Source organism: Sorex fumeus, unplaced genomic scaffold (genome assembly GCF_029834395.1).
Source record: "Sorex fumeus unplaced genomic scaffold, SorFum_2.1 ptg000007l, whole genome shotgun sequence".
In the NCBI taxonomy this organism is placed as follows: domain Eukaryota; kingdom Metazoa; phylum Chordata; class Mammalia; order Eulipotyphla; family Soricidae; genus Sorex; species Sorex fumeus.
This window is the reverse complement of record NW_026606064.1, coordinates 9,780,121-9,807,122: the sequence shown is the minus strand read 5'-3', so window position 1 is coordinate 9,807,122 and position 27,002 is coordinate 9,780,121. Positions and strand designations below refer to the sequence as shown.

Genomic DNA, 27,002 nt, shown 5'->3' with positions numbered 1-27,002 from the left:
TGTGAATTTTAAAAACAACTGTGGAAGTTGTTGCAGATTTAAGAGATCAATGTACTTTTAAATTTGAAGTACTCTTGGTGCAAGAAAATAGTTATCAACATTTTGAAAAATGCTATGGTGATTACTATTGTTGGGTGGGCACACCAATAGTGTTCAGGGGAAAACGTGGGGTACCAGGGATTGAACCTGGACTGGCCACATGCAAGGCAAGCACCTAGTCACTACACTATCACTCCAGCCCATATGGCGATTAATTAATTAATTAAATAAATAATTATGCTTTTTGGGTCACACCCAGCGATGCACAGGGGTTTACTCCTGGCTCTGCACTCAGGAATTACTCCTTGTGGTGCTTGGGAGGACCATATGCGATGCTGGGAATTGAACCCGGGTTGGCCGTGTGCAAGGCAAATGCCCTATCTGCTGTGCTATCACTCCAGCCCCTGGTGATTATTTTAAGAAAACATGTAAAACTTCAAATTTACCTGAGTTATAATTTACCATGAATGCCAACACTTAAAAAAAAAAACATTAAACCTATCAGGCAGTTCATTTTAGGTTAGCTTTCTTTTTTCTTTAGAAATGCTTAGTTGTGGTTATTTTCACTACATGTATCCTTCTTTATTAAAATTTTAAAATTTACTCACTGTGAAATTACAAAGTTATTCATGAGTGGGTCTCAGGCATACAATGCTTCAGCATCAATCCCTTCACCAGTGTCCACTTCCTTCCACCAAGTCCCTCCCCCCACCTTTGCTTCCCACTTTGTTATTATGAGAGATACTTTTATTTATTTATTTTCACTTTAATGCTATGGTTTATTCCCCCCCTCCAGAGAACATGCTTTTGTTAATTTTTTTGTATTGCCCCCCAATTTTATTTTATTAAAGCATCATGAGTTACAAAGTTAGAGTTGTATTTTTTGTCACACTATGTTCCATCACTGATCCTGCCACCAGTGTCAGCTTCCCTCACCAGTGTATCTTGCAGCATGATTTACAGTCCTGTTGCTGATTGGGTTTCATACATGATACTTTCCCACCTTTCAACACCACCACTGCATGCACTCCAGCATCTGTGTAACTCTCTCAGGCACAAGACTTAGTACCATATGCATTAACGAAGACTTCCTGAAGCCTTCACTTACTATTTATTGACACTAGAGATTGACTCTGGTGCTGATGCTAGTTCTTCTTCTAGTGCTTATTGGAACTAAGGAACATGAACCAGGGAACATGATGCAAAAACTCTTGGAGATTCAAGGTTAGATGGCAAAAAGAACCTAGAATTTTGAAATTCAAACCTAAAAAAAAATGTTTTGGTAGGAAGAAGGCATTGAGAAGAAAAGTGTCAAACCACAAAAAAAACTGTCTTTTTTTTTGGTGGGGGTAGGAGTGGTGCTCAGGCATCACGCCTGGTGGTACTCAGGGGACCCTATGGGATATTAGGGATTGAACCAGGTTTGGCAGCACGCAAGGCAAGTGCTTTACTGCTGGGCTATCTCTCTGAGTCCAGAAAACTGTTTTGTGGAATTAGTTCCTGACTGATGCCCTTCAAAAGATGGATTAGTCCCTGGCTAGTTCTGTCCATAAGACAGATGCCCTTCAAAAGATGGCAGCTGCCCCAGTTTTCAGGTTTTATTTTTCATTATTTATTTTCTTTAATAAAATCTAAACTGCATGAACTAGAAGTTAATGCAGACATATACATAAGAAGTACTAACTAAAATTAAAAAAAATTTTAATCTTATTATTGTTGTTCATTTATAAAACATGAGTTGCTTTAATGATTTAAAACAGATCAACTCCCAAGTTCAAACAGGAAGCTAGGGGGGTTATCTCTGTGGGCTCTGATTAACCTCATGGCTTTTTTTTTTTTTTCAATTTTCTTTACCTTGTTTCTGATTTGGGTATCAAGGGTCAACCCCAGGCCTTATAATGCTATGTACAAACTCTACATTGCATTGTATTCTATACATATCTCCTTCATTTAGTTTGAATGGGAGGTCACTTTACACAGACCACAGGTAGAACCCCCTTTGTCTTTAAAGGTTTATTGTCTGCTTGGTGTTACAAGTTACATATTTGTTTACATCTGGATGACATTAGCAACCACTGGGTTGCGAACATACACTGAAGGGCAGAACTGACACTTAGCTTTTCTTTCATTTCCCCATACAGGTTGGGAATATTACAAAATATGTGTAGAAGCATGAGCTGGAGTAAAGGGAACTGATCCCTCCCATTCACTCATGCTTCGGTGCCTGCCAATCATCTGACTGAGAGTACAGAACTTTCTGCCAGCGCCTCCTCTTTCTACCCACTCTGACTGCTAAATTCTTTCTGAATTTAGATACTTAATATATGCCGCATACAACCTCACATTTGTCCTGGATTCTTTAACCTTTAATGACTCCCCCATGACTGCAAAAACCCCAGCAGTTCTGTCACGCATTTGACATTTCTACCTTTCTGGCTTTATTTCTTCTCCCTGGTTTTTAGAATTCATGCTCCAGCCATTTCATGTGCGCGCACACTCACACACACAAACACACACACACACACACACACACACACACACACACACACACACACTTTGTACTCCAGAGTCTACTGTTCACTATAGCGGTTATGTTCTTCCCACTTTGCTCCATCACTGAAATCACACTTATCTGTCAAGGCCCTGTTCAAATGCCATCTCCTTTATGAAGTACTTACTCTCTGATCCCTCAGCTCAGAATTACTCTGTCCTCGATATTTTCACAGCTCTTTATTAGGACTTTCATTTTATTCTTCTTTGTTAGTTGTTTACTTCTTTCTCCCCTCCAATTTTTAAAAATTCTGCAGAGACAATTCTATCTGATCTGCGACTCTATCCTTTACATTAACAAAGTATATACACACTTCAGACTCAGGGAACATTTATAGACTGAATGACAATGATAATCGTAAAATACCATACTGCAGACAGGCACAGTATTACTTCTCTGTATACCAAAATAGAGCACACACAGAATACCCAAGTAGTGTTTACATAAAAAACCAAGGGAATTTTTTGGCTTTTAACCTCAGACATTTGCATGACAACAGAATACTACAAAAGCTTAGCGAAATCAATGAAATAGTTCTGGGAGGGATGCCACATAACATTGTTTTGGGGACAGCCCTAAGCACTTCACCTTATTTCAGAGCATCACAGAACCAGATCACCAGGGGAGGGGAACAGCTATTTCTGTGGTTTGTATGGCCTGAACATAAAGTTTCCGTGGGTTAATAGAGAAAACGCTTACCAGAGGACAATGAGTTCTACCATACTCCTTCCATGTAAACACTCTCTGATCAAACCAGACTTAGGAAAGAGGACAATCTGTTTAAAACTCCACCACCAAACTAATCTGATGAACAGAGCTTTTTCTTGTTGGAGGGGAGGGTGGGAGGCAGTGCATGGATGCACTTTTACCACTGAGTCACATCCCAGATCTTATACATTAGTTCTTTCAGAAGCAATACAAATTTTGACAAAGAATTTTAAACACCAGTTGGAATGATCAATTTCCAAATAGCCTTGGGCTGAAGATTAGGTAAAAATTGTGTGCGTTGCTCTAGTTATTTGATTTCTAGCAGGGATATTTTATTTTTTCTTTGACATTTTATACAATGTTGGATTTTGTTATTGTTGTGTTCTGGGGCCACACCCAGCTGTGCCCATGATTTTACTTCTATCTCTGAGCTCAGGGATTACTCCTAGCGGGCTCTGGGCACTCACCACATGGGGTACCAGGACCTGGACCTGGGTTGACTCCATACGAGGCAAGTGCCTTACCCACGGTGCTATCTCTCTGGCCCCTGGAATTTATTTTATTCTGGTATTATATGGCAATATAGAAGACATGTAAATGAAAAGATTGTTTTAGTCAGAACATTTGGGTTCAAATCTTGGCTCTACTTCAAAACTCACCCATGTGATTTTTAGGTGATTTCTTAATCTGTTAGTGTCTAAGCTGAGTTTTCTAAAATATAGAAATAAAAATAAGGGCTGGAGTCATAGCACAGCTGGTAGGGTACCTGCCTGGTATGTGGCCGAACCGGGTCAGATCCCCAGGATCCCACATGGTCCTCTGTGCCCCGTTAGAAATCATTCCTTAGTGCAGAGCCAGGAATTACCCTTGAGCACTGTGGGTGTAGTTCAAGAACCCTCCAACAAGAAATAAAAATAATGATATATTTTTCATAGGACTGAGGTATTATATATATGCTATATATGTAAAGTGCTTAAGAGAGTACTGGTATACAGTACCTATATTAAGTGCAATCTTTAGAATTTTTATAAATAGTGCATTCTGCAGGTGTAAAATGTTGTATATAATCAGCCCAGCAATTTTACATAAATAGCAAATGACCAAGTACAGTACAATCTCTCTCTCTACTACAAACATTTAGTTTACTTTAGACTTGGTGTCAGTGGGTACTGTTTAGGTTTCAGAAGATTCTAAATTCCTTGAAATCACGTACCCAAAGAAAGTGTATCTAGTGTGAATGTAAATTTTTCTAGGGAAGAAACCCCTAACTTTCAATTGCCTTTCTGAAGTTTTAATTTTTATTAATTAACTTGGGGGGACTTACGTCCAACTGCTCTATCACTGAGCTGCATCCTGGGCCCTCAACAGGCCCTTAATTGAACCTGGGGCTTCCAAGAATCAATAACCACTGACCAATTATCCCATTTTATTTTTCAAAATTGAATACATTTGGCTTTATTGTTAAGAATTCCCTAACTTGCCTCTGCTTTTCTCCTTTAACCTTGAACTGATGAAAGCTTCATCCTATTCTGGCCCACCAAATGCTGTTTAGAAACCACTGACATGGGGAGGCCTCAGATCAATAATGTGGTGTGGTGTGGCAAATTTGGAAGTTGCAAAGGAAAGATGGTAAACAGATCCATTATAACAATCATTTTACAAATGCCAAGTCATTATGCTGTATACTTAAACTAAAATAATGCATATGTTGGTTATGCGTAAAACAACAACAACACTGAAACACATACGGAATGCTCTAGCACCTTGAGCGTGACAATCAAAATCACACAGAAATGCACACAGGCCAGAGAATACACTTCGCATGTGGGAGGCCGTGGTTTGATCCCTGACACCTCATGGTTCCCTAAGCACAGCTGGGACCGAATGCTAGAAATAGTCCCACATTAGGGCCAGGTATGGCACTCACCCCCACCCCCAAGAAACAAACAGTCTGTTCAAAATAAGTGAAAGAAGAAATTAAAATGGTTGATATTTACATATAATTACTGAATATAATTTTATGAATCTGTATTCACTGAGCCAGAAAAAAAAAGCCACAGAACTGGCAAATACTTAATAATTTGTGTGATCCTCCCGCCCCATTTGTTTTTCCCTTTTGCTTTTGAACCACACCCAGCTGTGCTCAGGTCTTATTCCTGGGGTGTGGTGCTCGAGGGGCCATGTGTGGTGCTGGGATCAAATCAAGGGTGGCTGTATGCAAGGCATACACCCTACACACTGAACTATCTCTCGGGTCCCAACTGTTCTATCGTCAAGGTAAGTCAAGGCTGGAGATGTGGCTCTGTGGCAAAGCATGGCCTACCTGTGTGAGGCCCTGTGTCCAAAATTTAAAAACCAATCAACTAAAAAGCAAAAGGTATATTCAATTACATATAAATGCATGGAGACTAAGCCAGAATAATTTTTTAAATCAAGCATCATTACAAAGTATATCCTTTTTGTGTATCTTGATTGCCTCACTATGCTTGTATCACACAACGATTTAAAGTTCCTTCTTAATAAAAACATTAGCACAGCTATAGCAAGTACGAAAGTCACTTAAGTTACCACTTCTTAGTTCTAGTATTGATCTATAGTTTTCATTATTAAAGATTTGTGTAGGGGCCCAAGCAATAGTATTGCAGGTAGTGGCTTGCCTTGCACGCAGTGGACCCCGGGTTTGATCCCTGGCACCCAATATGGTTCCCTGAGCTCGCCAGGAGTTATCCCTGAGTGGAGAGCCAGAAGCAAACCCTGAGCATTGCTGGGTGTGGCATCCCCCCACTCCCATTTTTTTTTTTTGTATAGTCAAGGATATGAACTTAGCAAAGAATAATGTTTCTATGAGCAATGAAAAACTTTACACTGCTACCTGCCTCTTTCTGTCTGATCCCAAGGGCAGAGATTCTATCTTATCTACACCCTTAACTGCTAAGAACTGCAGAGGAAATATTCCAGAAGGAGAATTCCTTTAGAGCAGAGAAGAGAGCTGTCTGTTACCCTTATCCTTGAATTTGAATGGTTAGGAATTACAATTTTTTCCACTTTCGTAACCTTTTTTTCTTTCCCTCCTGTCAATGCATTTCAGGTGATTCTTTTCTCATAATATTAAAAAATAACCAAAAATAACTTTTGTTTTAGTTGAATTCAGTCAAGTCTCAGACAGGACCCAACTCTTGAGGACCAGGAATAGGTCGGTCTACCACAGGAGGCCTGCAGGGTTCTTTCCATGCTTTACCTGTGAAGCAGTCAGGTTGGGAGAGGGTGCAGCTGACGGCGTGTGGTGATGGTGGTACTGCTGTTGCTGCTGTAGCTGCTGTAGTGGTTGCTGCTGTGCTGTTTGTAGTTTGTTTTCCGATTGTGGCAATGGCTGTATTTGGAACTTGTCTGGTTGTTCTTGCTTTACTATCAGGTTCTTCCGTAGCTGTTCAACTACTCTTTTCTACCAAGTGAAGACAAAAAAGAAAGAAATCTATCAGAATTGTGCTCCATCAGCTGTACAGAAATGTGCAGTGATTATGTGCCTCTGGCATCTTTCCTGCAACATAATGTAAAACTTGTTACATTTAAACTCACAAAGCTTAGTGTGCTGGAAGGGCACTACAAAGTGGCTGTGAAGATGCTACTCTGGAGACAAATCACCTTAATTCAAATTTCAGTTTTGCTGTAAAATGATGCTGGCCGAGTTATTTATCTGTGCCTCTACTTGCTGTTCCTTAAAATACGCTGATTAACGATGCACCCCCTAGGGTTCTTACAAGTACTAAAAGAGTTGTTAGATGTAAAGTCTCAGAACTCTGATGGTCATTTTCCTTTTGCATTTAAAAACACAGACACCAGTCATACGAACTTCTGTTATTCACACAAACGTCGAGTATTTCCGGCCTTTCAAACCCTAGACAGACATTTTAACCATAGCAATCTTCATCTCAACAGTATGCAACATAAGTAACAGATGATCTAAATGACTGAAACATGTAACTCAGGAGGAGGACTAATTTGCTGGTCAAGGTATGTGGAATTGCACACGGTTGTTTAGGCAGGGGTGGGACTGAGTTACAAAGACTTAGTTAAAATGAAAACAATGTAAAGTTTCTTCAGTTTTCTAGGCCTTGCTCATATCCAAGAATAAATGTGCCTGAGCATCATCATTACTATCAAAGTGCATTTCAACAGAATATACACACCAGGACGGGGGGAGGACTTACTTTCCTCACAGCTATAACCTGTACCTCGAATTACGTGGCAAAGGAAATGTCCTTGCTCTCTGTGCATGAGTAAAGCGATGGGCCAAGGTTGAGCAAACGGCCCCAAGAAGATAAAATACCACTCGCGGCCAGCCCTGGGCTCCTTCCCTACTGTTCAAAAGGCCGAAAGAAAGTCGAGGCAGCATTCGTTCCATATACCATCACATTAGCCTGCCAGCTGAGGTTTGTTGTTTCTGATAAAAATAGATGGCTATTTCCTGACACAGATTATGGAGTGGGGGGAGGGGAGGGGGAGGAAAGAGTGATGATCTTTTCAAATAAAGGGTTAAGAAAATCTGTACTATCAGGGTCATCTTTAAATTCCTGCTTACGAGTCTGACCAATCTCACTACACATATTCACTCAAGAATCCAGATCTCTAGTTTACTGGCTTAACGCATTTTGAATATTAAAATATTTTATAAAAATATTAAAAACGGGAGCTTAGACGTTTTAAGTCAATACAAATGCTTTCTTGAATTTCTTATATTTTTATTCCTTCTATTTAGACCCAAAAAATAAAAAGGTCACGTAAAGCTAGTTTCCTTAAAAATAAAGTCTGCTCTCTTTTATAATCTGTGAGCACTGTCCCTTTGAGTAGTCACATTTTAAAGAGGATACATAGTACAAAGTCTCTGCATAAACCGTCTGCAGAACAATAAAAATGCAAATTAATAAAAATATCAAGGGCCCATAAAAATTAACTTTCAAGTCTTATTTCTCAGGTTTAAAAGCAGAAGTAATTGAACTGATATTAGGAGAAGAGGAAGTCACAGCAGTAGTGCTGTGGATGATTTTGAATCTCTCATGTAGATCTTATTACTTTGTGATTGCCAGAACATTTGGACACTGAACGATTAATTATTAGTTGTTTTCAGTCACCCTCCATAACAAATTAATCGAACATATTAATAAAAGAGCTAAACTGTTGTATCAGTGGCCAGAAAAATGGAACTCCAGGAACTTTTATCAAAAACAAAACAAAACAAAACTCAGTTTAAGTCATGGAAAGAGAGGAACCAGGAGGGAAATGATACGACACAAATGTGACACCTGCCAAAAAACTTTGAACAAAAATAGCACAGGAAAAGAAAGAACTACTATATCAGGCAGAGAAAGAAAAAAAAAAAAGGTGTTTTTCTCCTTTCTAGTCCTCCTTGGGAAATACAGTGTACTCTCCTCCTGACTGCCTGAGCAGAGAAACAGGAGAGAGAAACAGGAGACAAAGCCTGGACCCCACTCCCAGTGTTCTGTACAATGGAAGGGAACAGTAGGGGAAAGTCAGAGAAAGGGATGCAGGCTAGAGTAGACTGCAGCCATATGGTGGAGCAAGGTGGCGACCAATCAGAATCAGAATCGGGGAAGTGGGAGTCAGTGAGTCCACATTGCATTCACAACTGTTCATCCCCCAGGGCCTGAAACAAAGCCTGAAGAACCTGTGGGGGTGGTGGGGTGGTATGGGGGCCAAGATCGAAATACTGCAAACGCACGCTAGTCCTTGAGAGGGAAGGAAAAGGAAGAAAAAGAGAGGGCTGGGCAACTTGGACCTGGTTCCCATCACTTAGATGGGTCAGTTCTTCTTGAAGGGGGTTATGGCAAATGTGACTAAGTGCAGCTCAGAAATTCAGACCTACAGCGCCCCACACTTCTTGCTATGCACACTAGAAAACTAGAGGAACAGCAAATGTACAGCTGGGCATGTCTGTGGCTGTCCAGATTTTTTTTGTTGTTGTTGTTATTAAATAAAGGTTTTGGGGATTAAGTACTGATGCCTTCTGCCACTGAGTTATCTGTGATTCTGAAAATCATGCACGAGTGGGTTTGTCTAAGTCCCAGAGTTCAGCCTTGCTCTAGTTCGGTCTCGTAGCTCTGGCAAATGTAACCCTCACATTAAGTTCTGCAGTTCCCTGATCTGGCGAGCAGTTCTGGGAGGTAGCAAAGAGAATCAGTTATGATATTTCATAAATCCTAGCTGTGGTATCAAGCACAGCCAGTAAGTCTCTACTTGTATTAGTTTTTTTTGACTGCAAAACATGACTTCTGCTGGTCAAAACTTAAGGATACACTGGAATAAAAAAAAATGTTATTTTCCATTTTTTCCTGATATCATGGAAACTTGTAAACATGGTTAATAATCCCAGAACAATATCCCCAAGGCTTTGAGAAAAGGCTAAGTCTCACAAATCGGCCTTTCACAGTTCACTGTTAATAAGAGGTAGGAAAAACACAACAAAGGAAACGAAAACGAAAAAGTTGTCAGGAATGAAGGTAGAAGAAGGCAAGAAAGTTAATAATGCCTTCTCCTCTTTCCTCAATCTATTTTGTATAAACAATAGCCTAATGTGCCAGGCGTCCAGAATGGCTAGGCCCGCCCCCTTCAATCCATCTGTCAGGAGCTGCTCCATCAACCCAGCACGTAATTCCAAGCCTCAGATTCCCGATATTCGCATCACTAGGTTTCATCAGGGCTTGTTCAGGCAGAAGAGTTCACAGAGACTCTGACACTGCAAGTCACGGTTCCTGAGATAGGTAGCTGCAATGTTCAATACTGTGACACTCAGCAATACTACTGGCATGTTCACAGGACAGTGAGACCGATCCCAGAGGGAAAAACAGACGTGCATGGGTGCGATTCAACAGAACATCGGCTGTGGTCCTCCTATCTCACCATTCCAAGTCCTATGCCTTGATCAATACAGGAGAGAGATGAAGAGAGGGAAGGAAAGCCTCCGTTCCTCCAATCAATCAATTCTTGACTTGAGTACCATCAAATTCTCACACAAATATTTAGAAAGCATCTCTCAAAAGGAATTCCAGATACAACAAGGCACTGGCCGCCCTAACTGGATACTGGTGCTAAGTGTCTCTGCTTCAGCTCAATTGCTTGCGTTTTCAACTTGCTTGCGTTCTATTCAGAATCACCCATTTCATCAAATTTGAGAGGGTCATATATACTCAGGCACTTTACACAGTACTGCTTAAAAATCCATCCTTGCTCCCCATGAATCAACCCTTCAATCTTTTTTTGTTTTGTTTTGGGGCTAATATCCAGTGGTGCTCAGGGCTTACTCTTGGATCTGTATTTAGGAAACACTCTTGGTGCTGCTCGGGGAACCATGCATGGTGCTGGGATAGAACCCAGGTTGGCTGTGTACAAGTTAAGCATCTCACCTACAGTACTATTTCTCCGGCCCCAATTCTTCAATTAAAAAATATAACCTTTGCATGGAGTTCATGCCCAATTCAATCAGCTAATCAGTGGCTGAATAAATAGCAGTACTCCTACATATGAAAAAATATATATAACCTTTGCCCTTTACATATGATGCTGACAGAGACACTGGTAAATTCAAAATTCTAGAGTCAAAAATAAACATTACCCATCTTCACACCTAAAAGGTAGCCAAAAATATTTCCAGGGTTAGAAAGACAGCTCAAGGGGCTGGCACCCAGTGGTCCTGGAGCACTGCCAGGAATAACCCCCGCCACCCTGCCCATTCCCAGAACTCTGAGTAGTTCATAAGCACTGCTGGGTGTGGCCTGAAAACAAAACCAAAAAAATTTTTTTCAGGCCTTCAAACTCAATGATTGCTCAGAATGAAACCAGGGATACTCAATATTTTCTACGTGTAAAAAAAATAACTGTGGAGAATTTATATTTGTTGATGAAGTCAGAATTTATTCAAAGGGGGGGGGGAAGCCTCCCACTGAATGAAATTCAACCACTGCATTTGTAAATAACATTAATATTCATCAACACTGAAAACGCAGGCAAGAGATTTGATGACAGCCTTCAGAATGCTGCCACACAATTGTCCCTGAAGAGCAGGGTTATGTGTGTGCTACTGCACGACTTCAGTGACAAAATTACAATGCAGAGTAAAAGGCATATATCACTCAAAGGAAAGAAAATTAGGGGATGATTCCACCATCTTAGGAACAAAAACACAAGGAAAATAAGCAATGAACTAAAAAATAACTTCTTAACGCAGTAAGTGAAATTTAATGAGAGAATAAGCACTAAAGTTATTAGAGAGAATGTTCTGAGAGACACACGGGACAGAAAACTGACAGAGGAGGAAGAAGGGGCATGTTGGCAGAAGCAGCAATAAATATACACTTGGCTAAAAAGAATTGTTTTTCTTCATTTTTTAAGGCACTGGAACATTTTCCCTAAACTTTCTAACACTCAGTTTTGGAGTTTAGAATGAGAAGAATAGCTTCTAATTCTTTTTTTTTTCAACCTTCTAAAAAGAACTATATAAATACATAATACATATTCCTTTTTATTATATATATATTATATGTATATATATATAGAGAGAGTGCCTTAAAAATACCCTGTTTGACAGAAGAGGATCTACAACCTCACCATACACAGTAATCTGTGTATGTTGCTTACTAAAGAGGAGTAGTTTGGTGTTGGAGAGCTGGGAACATAGATAATTATTTTGTAATTTGCAAAGTGTCAAAAGAACTTGCACAATACAATATAAATTGTATAGCAGCAGTTTGAATTATCAGAGTTTCCCCCCTTCTTTTTATAAAGTTCAAGATTCTCTACATAGAAGCTTAACAGATGGTAGAGAAGGCGTATGTCATGGTACCGGTTATAGACTCTGGCTTACGTTTTTAATTAAAAAATATTCTTTAGGGTATAGTCTTCCTTCAAAACACACACACACAACACAAACACACACATACACCGATTTTCATCAATGGGGCTTATATCCCATCTCCACAGGAGATTAGACCTTTTATTCATATCAATGGGATTTATATTCCATCTCCATAGGGAATTAGACTCTTTATTTGATAGTCTGATTGAAGTGCTCTTTACATTTTTCTTATTTAACTCATTCACGCTCTAATAGGTAAACTCAACTCCACCTTCCCCCAACTCCTTATGCAGGGCTAAAAAAGACTGCTAAAATTTTGCCTAAATCTAGGGACACTGCTAAGAACCTAGGAACTGCCTTTAATTTGCTTCAAAAAGGAGTATGATGGTTCTTCTCAAAAGAGATGTGGCCCCTGGAGAATTATAGTTGTCTAATATGTACATACCCAGGTCCTAGGGCAAAACAGTATAAACACACATACATACACAGACTAAAAGAGAGCAATGCCTACCAGGACTGGGAGCTCTAACAATTTCTCCATAATAAAAAGTCAAGGAAGTAAAAACCAGAGCCCAGTTGGTTTGCAGGTAAGTTCTCCATATATCTTTCAAGTACTAAACCATACTGTCCACTTGTTTAAAAGAGAAAAAAATAAGAATCTAATGAATTAATGACAGGGAGTGCTTAGGCAACTGTCAAGGGCAATGCAAAAATAAAGGATGATAACCAATGAATATATAATTTCTCTAGTATGAATTTTTAACTCAGAGTAACAGCTAATTAAAATGTGACTTTTATTTCCAATGTCAATTAGAAATAACTGAAACTGAAATAACTGAAATAATATAGTTTGATCACTTGATTTTTAAACATCCAGTCAAGCACTTTTATGTCAGGTCAAATGATGTTTTTTTTTTTTTCCTTCAAAAACTTAGACTGCCCAAATAATACGGAATTAAGCAGAATTAAGAGTGAACGCTAGTTCATTTTCTTAAATCTCAGCAACCTAACATACCGAAGAATATTTTTCCTGCAGAGAAATTGCAATACAACCCAGATTTCTTATACTGTTCTAAGAATTTAGGGTCATAATCGGAATGCATGAAACAGACGTCCAGTTTAAATGCAACCTGACCCTGCAAAGACCCTACATACAGTAATGAGGACAGCAGGGAAACAAAACAAGCATAAGAGCCATTTATAATCTGCACAATTTAGCTGCTTGCTAATATAAAAAAGTGCTTGAATCATTGTGTTTGTACCACAATGAAATATGACATGGAGGTTATTAATTTGTAAATGAAGCTCCGGTTCAGCAAAATGCGTGCCCCTCTGTAGCTATCTGTTACAAACCTGCACACACCATGGCTCGTCAGTCATCATGCCATGGCTGTGCCCCACAACTTGAAAGGCAGCACTGCCTGGCTAATGGCAGAGTTGTCCCAGACACTATAGAAATTCTCTCATTCTTCTGCCCTGGAGCTGCTGTGGTTTCCCTCACAAAAGAATGATTGGGGATGGCTGCAGAGTGACTGTCCCTGACAAGTTAGATAGGAAAATACAATTTAAGCACAGTAATGCTTCTAAAATGGGGGAGGGGGCAGCAACAAAATCAAAAACCTTGATCATTTTATGGAACGTTGCTTAGATAAAGCAGATTGTTTTGCCTACTCTAAGCCCAGGGTTCAATTTGAGATAAAGCAGAAAGTTCTCTTTTCATAGACACATTAAGATGGAATCAGATGGCACAAGAGGTAAATGTAATAGATTATTCAATTAAATTCTATGCAGAATATACATACTAAAACAGGGATTAATTTCCAAAGGCAAGGGTGCCTTTGAATAATGATTAGTTCTGTGCATTTTTTTTCCTTAAAGGAGAGAAAAAGTCAATAATATTACAATACACTGTGTCAGACAGGATAATCAGGTAAAAAATGTTCTATTTCAAAATGTAACACTTTCTTTACATGTAAACAAAAGTTTAATAAATCACTAGACATATTTTTAATTGGGGGATATTTTAACAAAATGCTTTATCCTGAATATCACACTCTTGATGTTTCAAGACATAGCTGCTAGCATCTACCATCAAAGCATAAATAGGACTAAAAAAAAAAGAATTTAAAGCTATGAATATTTCTTAATTTTACTAAATAATCACTATTTCAGTAGTTGAGGTTTTCTAAGGATATGTTACAATAACATAAAGAGAAAAGGGAACAGTGTTAAAATTGTACTTTCTGACAAGATCCCCACATAGAACAACACAGAGGAAGCAATTTCTATCACCTAGACGAACTGCCAAGATGAGGGACGGTTAACACCAAGTGATTGGACCTTCCATGTCATGTGACAAAGGCCACTTTGCGCTACTCTACTATTCAGTCTGTGTTTTCTGCCTCAGAGACAGAATAGATCTTAACTCATCTTTCAGATTTTTAGAGTAAGTTTGATTTTTGTTTTAAATTGTCAGCACTAGAAATTCTGTTACAGAGAGAGATTCAACGACTTAAATCTCTTAATGAATAAAAATTATTTGGTTGAGTCATTTACATAAGATTTTATTAAATCTTAAGTATGAGGAAAAATACTTTCAGACTATGAATATCATTAAATCAAATCTACAAACCTCTACATGAATACTTAAAGTTTTTATACATTATATACAAAATCCCAAGTTTTAGAAAGAAGGGCTGCTCTATAAGTGATTCATTGTTTTTATCTTGTTTCAGTGTGTTTCTTTGTACCAAGGTCCTCTTTCTACCTTACTGTTCTCCAGTTTCCATATCCAAAAATTACTGAGGCATTGGGTCAGAAGAGACAAGGACATGATAGAAATATAAGATGAAATTTTTTTCATAAATTAATTTTTTAAGAGGAATTTTAAGTTGACAGTAAAACTGGACCCAGCCCCTTAATCCCCTTCCTTGATACCAATACCTGCAACAGAATGGTATGTTTGTGATAACCCTTGAATCTACAATGACTTATCATGATCATCCAAAGCCCATGGTTTACATAGGCATCACTCCTCATTGTGCATTCTATGATTTTCAACAGATGTATAACATACATCTGTATCACTGTACTACTGTCATCCCGTTGTTCACCAATTTACTCGAGCAGACACCAGTAACGTCTCCATTCGTCCCAGCCCTGAGATTTTAGCAGCCTCTCTTTACTTGTCTTTCCCAACGCCACTGTATTGGAGGCTCTTTCAAAAACACTAACTATAACAGGTCTCATTCCCCTGACCCTGTAAGAGCCTCCAATAACATATCTGTCTGCTACTAACTGTATCATATATAATCATTTCACTGTCCTAAAATTCCTGTGATCTGCTTCTTCTTAACTCCTGCCCCTGTAAATCCTACAACTATTGATGATTTTACCATCTCCATAATTTTGCCTTTTCTAGTGTATTGTAAGCTGGAATCAAGTAGTCTGTTTTTTTTTTCCAGACTGGCATCTTTCACTTAGCAATATGCATTTAAGGTTCCTTCAAGTCTTCTTATGGCTTGGTGGCTTTTCAGCACTGTTAATATCCACTGTCTGAGTGTGCCAAAGGAGTCCTTTATTTTCTCTCTCACCCTCCCTCCCTTCATCCCTCCCTCCCTTCCTTTCTCTTTGTACAGTCTAATGTGGCTCTGGTGAGTTCTAGGTCATTTTTAGGTATAGTCTTATGTGGCAGCCAGTTACAATCAAAACAACAGCAATTATATACAAAAGATACTACCTTCCAGGGCTGGAGCAATAGCATAGCAGGTAGGGTGTATGCCTTGCATGCAGCCAACATGGCCCACCCGAGTTCGATTCCTCCGCCCCTCTCGGAGAACCTGGCAAGCTACCGAGAGTATCTCGCTGGCACGGCAGAGCCTGGCAAGCTACCCGTGATGTATTCGAGATGCCAAACACAGTAACAACAAAGTCTCCAATGGAGACGTTACTGGGCCTGCTCGAGAAAATCGATGAGAAAATCGCTCGATGAGAAATCGACGAGAAAATAGCTCGTTACTGGGCCTGCTCGAGAAAATTGATGACCAACGGGAGGGCAGTGACTATACAGTGACTACCTGCCAAGCAGGATGAGATTCTGCACATTTAAGTGATTTAACCTAGATCTCAAATTAGGAGTAGAATTGGGCTTAATAGTACAGGTTCTTGATCTCTAATTCCATCTCTTCCACATTATTTTACCTGTAAGGACTTGGAGCTTTCATATCAACATATAGCATAATAGATTCAAGTCACAAGAGCGTCTAGGATAAGATGTTAATAAATACACATATTTCTTTATATTCACATAACCCCATTCTGCTTTTCGGAAAACGCAGAGTTGGAAGTACTGTGCAACAGAAATAATGCAAAGGTTCAAGTCACCTGGGTTCTAGCCTCGTATCTGCCACTAACCTACGTCAGTTCATCATCTGACAGTCTTAGTCACAGCATCTCCATCAGTCACACATATTCTTTCCTGTTTTGAATTTTATGAAGTCCTGAATGGCAAGAACATAATTGTTTAAAAGTTCCTACTACTGGGCCTGAGCCATAGGACATTCGGTAGGGCGTTTGCCTTGCATGTGGATAACCCAGGTTCAATCCCCGGCATCCCATATGGTCCCCCAAGCACCACCAGGAATAATTCCTGAGTGCAGAGTTAGGAGAAACCCCTGAGCATCTGCTGCATGTGACCCAAAAAGAAAAAAAAAAGTTTCTACTGCTAGAAGCAGTGTATGCTGAACATTCTCATAAGGGTGATTCTAATCTACAAGAAGGTAAACCACTGAAGAATAGTTTCATTCAGAGACTGAAACAGGGGTCAGGCAAGTAATACACTGAAGTAAATTGGCCAGCTAGCAGAGGATTAACTGGTCTCAGTATGCTGTGATTAAAGACACTAATGTTTTGAGTTAAACTATTTTTGCAGGTTAGGTTAATTCCAAAGCTAACAATTTTGTCCAATCCCTGGACAAAAATTATATTCACTAATTACTAGAAGAGGAATCAAATATTCAACTTTTTCTTCTTCGTCATCTTCCTTTATTTAGAGGTCACACCAGGCAGTGCTTTGGGCCTAGTCCTGGCTCTGTGCTCAGGGATCATTCTTGCAGACTTCGGGGACCATACAGGATGCCAGGGATCAAACCTGGGCTGGCTACAGGCAAGGCTAGCACCCTCTCTGCTGTACTATCTCTCTGGTCACTAATCAAATTTCCTGACTTGCATGTATGAGGCTCTAGGCTTGATTCACAGCACCCCCAACCCCAAAAGGTTTCAAATAACCAGAAACTTCAAATGGCTTTCTAGTTAACCAAAATCTTAATTTCATCATTTTGAAAAAGGCTAGGGTATGATGTGACTTTAGTGAGAAGAAATGCATGAAAAAAAAAATCACTACTAGAATGCGGGAACCCATGACTGAGATCTCCAAGCCTGCTCAGATCGGGACTGGGCCTCCTCCACCCAGATCCCCAGTTTTCCAGTAGCTTTGCAGTGACACGCACAAACTGCCCACAGCACCATGCAATCTCATCAAAGGCCATGACCTAGACACTAACTAAAGCTCCCTGAAGAGAGTGAAACAGAATTTCCTGTAGTGCGTGGCTGCAAATGTGGCTGCATGATCCCTTACACTCAATCCTACTTACTTACCAAAAGTAGCACACATTTGTTTGGTTTTAACATACCTGCTTGTATTCTCTTACCTATGGGCTTAAATGGCTCCGGAACGAAATACAAAAACCTTTACAGATTTTCCTCTTATTGTGATGGAAAGGTGCTCAATGGTGGGATTGGTGTTTGAATATTATCTGTAATAAACTATTGTGAACTACTTTTATGAAAATAAAATACATAAAAATTGAAAAAAAAAAAGAAATCATGACTGGATAAATAGGTCAAAGGGCTAGAGAGCATACTTTGCAAGCAGGAGGCCCAGTGGTCCTGTGAGTAACATTGAGAGTGATTCTCCCTGAGCCCTGAGCTATACTCAAAGGTAGTAGCTCTTAAGTACTGCCAGTTGTGACTAACTCAAACAAATAAGAAATCAACAGGTATTAAGAGGAATATGGTAAAAAGGAAATATCCATAGATATAGATATAAGGGAGACAAACAATATGAATATATGAATATAATTTATATCGAAAGTACATTCTATACAGATGACTGGTTAAAGAAACTTTGGTACATTTACACAATGGAGTACTATGTAGCTGTTAGAAAAGATGAAGTCATGAAATTTGCATACAAGTGGTACTACACGGAAAATATCATGCTAAGTGAAATGAGTCATAAAGAGAGGGACAGACATAGAAAGATTGCATTCATCTGGGGAACATAAAATAACAAAATAGGAGACTAACACCCAAGAATAGCCGAGATAAGTACCAGGAGGTTTACTCCATGGCTTGGAGGCCAGCTGCACATGCTAGGGGAAAAGGCAGCTCAGATAAGAGAAGGGAGCACCAAATAAAGGGTGTTGGGAGGATCCTCCCAGGATGGGAGATGTATGCTGAATATAGACTATGCACTGAACATGAATGCCACTCAATGCCTCTTTTGCAAACCATAGAACCCAAAAGGAGAGAGAGAACAAAAGGGAATGCTCTGTCACAGAGGCAGGGTGGGATGGTGGGGGGTGGAGGGGGGTGGGAGGGATACTGGGATCATTGGTGGTGGAGAATGGGCACTGGTGGAGGGATGGGTATTTGATCATTGTATAACTGAAACCCAAGCACAAAAATTTGTAAGTCTACAACTGTACTTCATAGTGTTTCACTAATAAAAATTTAAAAAATATATTCTATAATTATTACAACTTTTATCATAATTTCAAGTGCCTTGCAGATACTTTAATCCCCTTCCCATCATGAAACATCAAAACTAGAATCACTTGCTCTCCTCACTAAACCAGGCAAAGCTTTTTGAAACTTCACCCCTAATCTCTACCTCCCAAACTTTTTGTTTGTATGTCACACCTGGCTTCTTCTTCTTTCTTTGGGTGTGTGTATATGTGTTTTTTTTTTCTTTATTTCTATACCCAGTGGTGCTCAGGGCTTACTCCTGGCTCTACAGTCAGGGATCACGTGTGAGACCAGATGAGATGCTGGGATTGAACCTGGGTTGGCTACATGCAAGGTAAGCACTCCATCCACTATACTATTATTCTGACCCTCAGTGCTTACTCCTGGCTCAGAACTCAAGGACCATTCCTGGCAGTGCTCAGGGGACCAAATGGGTTGACAGGGATAGAACCTGGGTAGGCTGTGTGCAAGGCAAGTACTCTCCTCCACTGTACTATGGCTCTGGCCCTACCTCCAGAATTCTTTTTTTTCTTTTTGGGTCACACCCGGCGATGCACAGGGATTACTCCTGGCTCTGCACTCAGGAATTACCCCTGGCGGTGCTCAGGGGACCATATGGGATGCTGGGAATCAAACCCAGGTCGGTTGCGTGCAAGGCAAATGCCCTATCCACTGTGCTATCACTCCAGCCCCCTTCCAGAACTTTTTAAAGAATTCTTTGGGGTTAGGAGAAGCTAATATAGACTGGTCTGAGTTTGGAGGGTGTGACCACTTTCTCCCTATTAGAAGCTGTCCTGTGGCATTCTATTGGCTTTGGTGTGGCCAAAGTGGAAAAATACTTTACCTATACCTGGATGGCAGGTATGCAACAGTTCATGTATGAAATCCTACTAATAAGTTTATAAACCATGATGCCCTGAAGTTAAAAAATAAGAACCCAGGCAGGACAATGCCAGCCGTGAAGATTGATCCCCAGAACCCATTTCAACCTCTATTCTCCTTGGTCTTTATTACTACACTAAAATATATTTCCTTGATCACGTTTCTCTGCTATGTACATGTGACATATGTTTATTGTATGCTCCTCAACTGAGCATGCTTGTCATTCTCCCTCATGAATGTGAGCTCCTTGAAAACTACTAGACTATGGGTGAACTTACGTTACTCCATCTCTGCTGGGCCTCAGCTGGTTACTCCCTCTCCACTACTGCCTTTCACTGAAGCTATTCTCCAGCCCGTGCTAGCAGACATCCTTCCCAATTTCAGCTGTTCCTCTGCCAATAAAGTCCTCTTTTCTATTCAGTTGTTCCTGTGCTTTTCTAGGATGATAAACCAAAGCAGTCAAGGCCTGAGGAAAGGAGCACATGATAGGGCTCAGAAAAAAGAAAGCTGCCTTTCGAAGCTACCCAGGGAATGAGAGCATAAAAAATGTCATCTAATCTGCAACCCAACCAGAACACTAGAAACATCTTCACACAACTGGCTCTTGATGCTGAGTCAAGACTCAGATTTTTCCAAATATTTATGTGATGAAAAAAGGTTTCTTGATATAAAAATGATTATTTAATAATTTCTCACTTAGAATTCTATTTTCTGAGGCCTAAATGAAATACAATGCTACCAATTTCTACAAACATTTTCCTAACTGTAAAACTTTGTTTTGTTACCACAATGAGATACCATCTCACACCTCAGAGACTGGCCCACATTCAAAAGAACAAAAGCAACTGTTGCTGGCGCGGATGTGGTGAGAAAGGGACACTCCTTCACTGTTGGTGGGAATGCCGACTGGTTCAGCCCTTTTGGAAAACAGTATGGACGTTCCTCAAAAAATTAGAAATTGAGCTCCCATTTGACCCAGCGATACCACTCCTGGGAATATATCCCAGAGAGGCAAAAATGTGTAGCCGAAGTGACATCTGCACTTGTTTGTTCATTGCAGCACTCTTTACAGTAGCCAGAAACTGGAAGAAACCTGAATGCCCAAGAACAGATGACTGGTTAAAGAAACTTTGGTACATCTACACAATGGAGGACTATGTAGCTATTAGAAAAGATGAAGTCATGAAATTTACATACAAGTGGTACAACATGGAAAGTATCATGCTAAGCGAAATGCGTCAGAAAGAGAGGGATAGACATAGAAAGATTGCATTCATCTGGGGGGTATAAAATAACAAAATATGAGATTAATACCCAAGAATAGCTGAGATCAACACCAGGAGGATTACTCCATAGCCTAGAGGCCAGCCAGGTATTCTAGGGGAGGGGACAGTTCAGATAGAGAAGGGAGCACCAAATGGAGGGTGTTTGGAGGATCCTCCCAGGAGGGGAGATGCAGGTTGAAAGTAGACTGGACTGAACATGTTTGCCACTCAATGCCTCTTTTGCTGATCACAACACCCAAAAGGAGAGAGAGAACAAAGGGGAATGCCCTGCCACAGTGGCAGGGGGGGCTGAAAGGAATGGGGGGGGGGGGAGGGATATTATCCTGGTGGTGAAAGATGGGCACTGGTGGAGGGATGGGTGTTTGAGCATGGTGTGACCGAGATCCAAGCATAAAAATTTGTAAATCTACAACTGTACCTCATGGTGTTTCACTAAGGTAAAGGTAAGGTAAAGGCCCTCCCGTTGATCGTCGATTTGCTCGAGCGGGCCCAGTAACGTCTCCATTGGAGACTTTGTTGTTACTGTGTCTGGCATATCGAATACTCTCGGTAGCTTGCTGGGCTCTCCGAGAGGGGCGGAGGAATCGAACTCGGGTCGGCCATGTTGGCCGCTTGTAAGGCGAATGCCCTACCGCTGTGCTGTTTCACTAATAAAAAAAAAATAAAATAAAACCTTTGTTTTGTTTTGTTAAATAATCATACTCTAGGCTGGAGAGACAGTATAAGGGCAAGGGGCTCTTTGCATGTGCTGCCCTGGGTTCAATCTCCTGCACCACACAGTGTCCCCTGAGTGCACCAGGAGTGATCCCTGAGAACCACCGGGTGTGACTCCTACACCAATTAAAAAAAAATTATACTTTCATCTAGCACTCTACACTTGCAAATGTTCACGCCCTCTTATCAATAGGAGTCACACAATTGTGCAAAGGTGAATGAAAAGAAATGCCATTTATTTGGATAGGGAAAATTCGGAGAGGCACGAGGCGAGGAATGATCAATAGATAGTGACAGTCACCTAGTAATAGAACAGGCACTAGAGTAGGGAATCCCTATAGGCTGGAAAACTAATGTGGATGAAGCTCTGCCCACTGAACAGAGTTGGGACTCATTTGTCTGAGCCAACTCTTCTGGGGCTGACAGGAGGTTGGGTGACATCCAAGAGGATTGACTGAATGTAGAATATCCTTGTAAGAGGAGCTGGGCCAAGGGGGAGTAATGTCCTTTGCTGGACATCAGTCTCTATAGGAAACTGCCAGGAAACAAAGGCAGACTATTGAGAGCCAAGGAAGAGGAATAACCTGTGCCACAGTCTAACGGGGTCACACAGAAGAGGAGCCACAGGACACAGGGTGGGAAAGGGGACAGCCAGAGATGGGAAAGGGACAGCTCAAGAAAGGGACCTGCAGCAAATTATGCCAATTGTGCCTATTCAGAGGGGAATCTGCTTCCTACTGTTTTGGATATGCAAGGGCTGGGAATGCTCTTAAAGGGACAGGGCAGTGCTGGACTGCTTGCTCCAAATGGTGCTGCGCGATCATCCGAGACAGTCTCTCTGGCTGCTGAGGGAGTACACATGTAGGCATCAACCCATTGAGAAGGCTCCTCCTCTAGGGAGGATGATGGGCAATTTGAAAGCCTGTCAAACACAGTAACAACAACGTTACTGGGCCCGCTCGAGCAAATCAATGAACAACGGGAACACACTGCTACAGTGCTCCACTAACTTTCCACCTTGAAGCCAAAAATGTCCATTTTGGAGCAGTAACTTCAATGCAATCGATGGCATGGAGATTGGCAACATTTAGGCTGGTACGATGTTGGGGTCCAGGTTTGTTTTAACAGGAGTGAACTACAGCAAGCTCTACTTACTAGTTCACTAAAACAAAGCTGGGATTACGATTTATGGCCATGAACAGATTTATCCTACCATCATAAAACCTGGAAGGCTTCTATACTTTTAAAACAGAGCAGGGGGGATCACAATCCCTTCTGGGGACCGGGGACAAGACAGCAAGCATGGTGGGTGATGTGGGAACCAGAGTTGTGACAGGACTCTGGCTGCCCCTCCCCCACCATCACCTACCGACCAGGGCTCAGTCAATGAGCCTGCCAGGAAGTGACACAGCCATCACTTCTGCTTAGTTTCCACAGTCCTAATGTCCGGGCTGCTGAATCTACTTATCTCAGTAGGCTGCACGGCCTCGCCAAGAGTGGTGATGTTTCAGACTTGGGAAGAACAACATTGTTTGCTGGTGCATCACTCTGCAACACCGGATTTCAACTCTGTGCTGAGCGAGCAAAAATACAAAATCAACCTGGCGGTGCTGTGCAACTTCTTTGTCCTCAACGCTTCAGAAGCAGGCGGGCCGTGCAACCTTCGCTGGGAATGTGACACACGACAAATACAGAGCTGTCTAGTCATCACACTTTTAGAGTGCCCTTCGTCTCTCTCTGTCCGTGTTCCTCTCAGCTGCATTTTCCTTGCTAAAATAAATACCTCCTGGCTATTTACAACTGGAGAACTTAAGGAGCTACCTCTGTATCTTGAGCCCAGAGAAATGTGTGTCATCCCTCAGCCATGTGTAGATCCCGGGAGAAAGACCCGCTGGGTGGTACTTGGGCTTCTTGCTGCCTGCTGCTCACATGCTGAGAGTGAGAAGAGGTCACAGTTTCCGTCCCCTTTGAAAAGAACCCAGTTGAGAAAAGGATGGCTGTGAGGCCAAGTACTTGCTCGATGAAAGCAGGGAGCTTTGTTAGCTGGTGGAAATAGGGGAAGAGACCTACTCGTGTGCAGATTGTCAGCCTTGCCCTAATCAAAGGGGAGAAAGCATCTTTAGGGAGAGAAAATGGAACAAATTGAGTGGAAAAGAAGAAGTGACACAAAAGTACAATGTTTAACAAGCAGCTTTTCTCGGTGGTGAGGGTGCTCCTTTCCCCAGACTCCATGCAAACAGGAAGGAATCGTTCCTACAACGGGGGTGCACACCTATACTTCACAGGGTGTTTGTTTGTGTGACAGCTCGACTGTCATAATTTTCGATGGTTAAACCTCTGCTCCGGGGTTTAGGAAAGATCAGAGCACTTGTCACTCTTGGTGCAGGTAGAGTGAGATAGAGTGGTTGAGCAGTTCATTTTTCTTTATAATTACACTCCATTAACCTTCCACAGGAGAGCTCCCCTGTGCTTTCATACCAGCAGCACCAACTGGCTGCATTTGATAAGGCTCTACAGAGTCTGCAAGACCAGCACATGCAACAAAAGGAACACTTTAATACTGCAGACTTAAGCAGAAGCTCAACGCAGCTCTGCGGCTCCTTTACTTATTGGCACACATATTCGGCTCAATTATACATGGAGAGACAAAAACAAACCAAAAATGTAAAAGCTGGAAAGCAACAAACAGATGATGGAGACTTATTTCAAGTAAAAGTGACTTTTAAATCCTCTGATATGCTTTGCAATAGAAATGCTCCCCTCTGCCCCTCCCACCAAAAAAAAAAATACCCATTTGCTTTTCTTTTTCTAACCGGTAGTTATGTGACATCCTCTCAGAAATACTCAAAATCCTAAAGCTTATAGGTGACACATTACAAAATGATCTATATTACAATTGCATCACACTGCTGTATACAAGCTGCATGTTGAGAAGGTAATTTACTTGCTAAAGTATTTCTCCTTACTTAATTGCTCGGTAATTCCTTTTAAAAGGCTGGTTAAGAACTATCCCTAAGTCTATCCTGGCAGAGGTCATCGAAGTGTGAGGGGTGGGGAGGGAGAGAGAGGAGAGAGGAAAGTGAGAGAAGAGCGAGGAGAGCGAACGAGCTATTCCATTAATAATGCATTCTCCTGGAGTTTTTAATGCAGTGCCCAGAATGCTACTTTCCATGTGCACAAAAGTAGATTAGTGCTTTTTCTACCCTGAGCAAAGGCTAGGTGTTACATGCTTGAGCAGATAAAACGAAAGCCAATTTAGGAAGTAGGTGCTGGCACAATTAATCCTGAATAGGAACCCAATATTTAGGAAACAAAAGATGGCTCTATTTATACCTCTGCCTTAATCAATGGCCTTCCCAGCCCTCACAACATCTCCGACATATTTCCAGCATGGTATTTTGTGTTTTCTGGTTATCCCCCAAAGTATAGTGACCTAAGCATCAACAGATACTTTAACAGTGCTACATGCTGCTACCTCTCTTTCTTTAGCAAATGTATACATGGACAGTACAGGTCTACAGGGGAGGTTCTCTTATTTATTTGGCTTTCTGCCCCTTTTCCAAGAAAAAAAATCACCAGGTCCCCCTGAAAATCAAACTTCTGTAAGTAAAAGAACAGAAAGCCCCCTCTACCCTTCCCAAGGGTAGTACCACCCACTAGAAGAAACACAGGTCTACTGTACGTGTAATGTAATCATCAAAACATTTCAATACAGGAACCCAAGTGATAGATATTTTCATTTTTTTTTTCGCTTTATTTTGTTTTGGGGCTACACCAAGCAGTACTCAGGGCTTACTCCTGGCTCTGTGCTCAGAGATCGCTGCCGAACTCCCTGCAGTGCTCAGCACTGTCCGTGGTGCCAGGGATTAAACTGGTCGGCTATGTGAAAGGCAAGCATCCTACCTGCTATACTATCGCTCTGATTCAGTGATAGACATTTCATTCATCAAATGTTTTACTTAAAACACTTTTCTGGAATAAAAGAGGTCCAGGAGTTCAAGTACATGACCCCTGGCAACATAAAGTGTCCAAAGTAACGCTGGGTATAGCCCTGGATGGAGCCCAAGCATACTGATGTGGACACAGAGGTCCAAGTGCACTGCAAAGGTGGCCAGGCTGGCCCCCAGCACCACGGGGCCTGAGCAGTGCTGCATCTGTGGGACTCTCGCACTGAACTGTCAGCCTGGTTGGTTGAGAATCACCAGGAGTGGGCCCCTGTGCACTGCTCAGGAACAATCTCCCCATTTCCAAAGCTGATTTTGAAAACTAATGTGATGCTTAGACTTCTGAAAATATTGGGCAAAGAAATGATCGATATTTTGAAGACTGATGAATCTGGGAACTCTGAAGCACTCTTCCTTTCTTGTATGCTTTCTGTATGAGACCGAAGGATCTTTTTCTCTTAATGTTTTCCACTGGCTTAATACCAGTACAAGTACATCACTGTATATTTTTATGACTCTTACCAGCTTGGTATGCCTGAGAAAAATACTATTCTAGGGGCTAGGGACATAGCTCAGCAGTAAAGCACTTGCCTTAAGTGTGTGAGGCTCTGGGTTCAATCACCGGCACGACAGAAAAAATATATATAAATAAATAACAAAAATACCTTTTTTTTTCTTTTCCCAGATAAAAGAATTTATTTTTCTAAGTATTTATTTTTTAGTTTAAGGAGTGGCAGGCAAACAATTAAAATTCCGTTCTTCACAATCAAGTTAAGAATCTGGTAGTTTCCAATCTACCTGCTTTGGATGTGTCCCCCTGACTTATGACTGGGCCATCTGCTGTCTCTCGTGGCAAATCAACCTGCTAGTGGGGAGTCTCACCTCATGCAGCCAAATCATCCTGCAATTTCAACCTCCCTCACCAGCACTAGGTCCTCTTATCAGAATCTAAAACCGCCACTTCAATCACCTCGAGTCAGACCTTACTCTACTACTCTTGTACAAGAAAAATGATACACCGCAGGCCCATGTGCAAACAGGTCATCTCTGAACGCTGGACTTGCAAGGAAGGTTGAAGCCCAGTTTCACTTCTATCAAAACATTTCGGAGCCATCAGCAGCAAACAGCTTGCTACCTAGGAAAACATGTGCTACTAAAGAAAGTGGCTAAAAGGATTACTAAAGTCCAGAAGACGAGAGCAAGAA

At 41.1% G+C, this 27,002-nt stretch overlaps 1 protein-coding gene across 10 annotated transcripts in view; it reads right to left on the bottom strand.

Annotated features, from left to right (window-relative positions):
• Nucleotides 1–27,002, bottom strand: part of PHF21A (PHD finger protein 21A) — a 228,275-nt gene that overhangs the window by 47,894 nt on the left and 153,379 nt on the right. For all 10 annotated transcript variants that reach the window (XM_056131927.1, XM_056131937.1, XM_056131945.1 and 7 more), the window contains one exon: nucleotides 6,537–6,740. In XM_056131927.1, coding sequence (XP_055987902.1) covers nucleotides 6,537–6,740 — 204 coding nt within the window. The remainder of the gene's footprint in view (nucleotides 1–6,536; nucleotides 6,741–27,002) is intronic.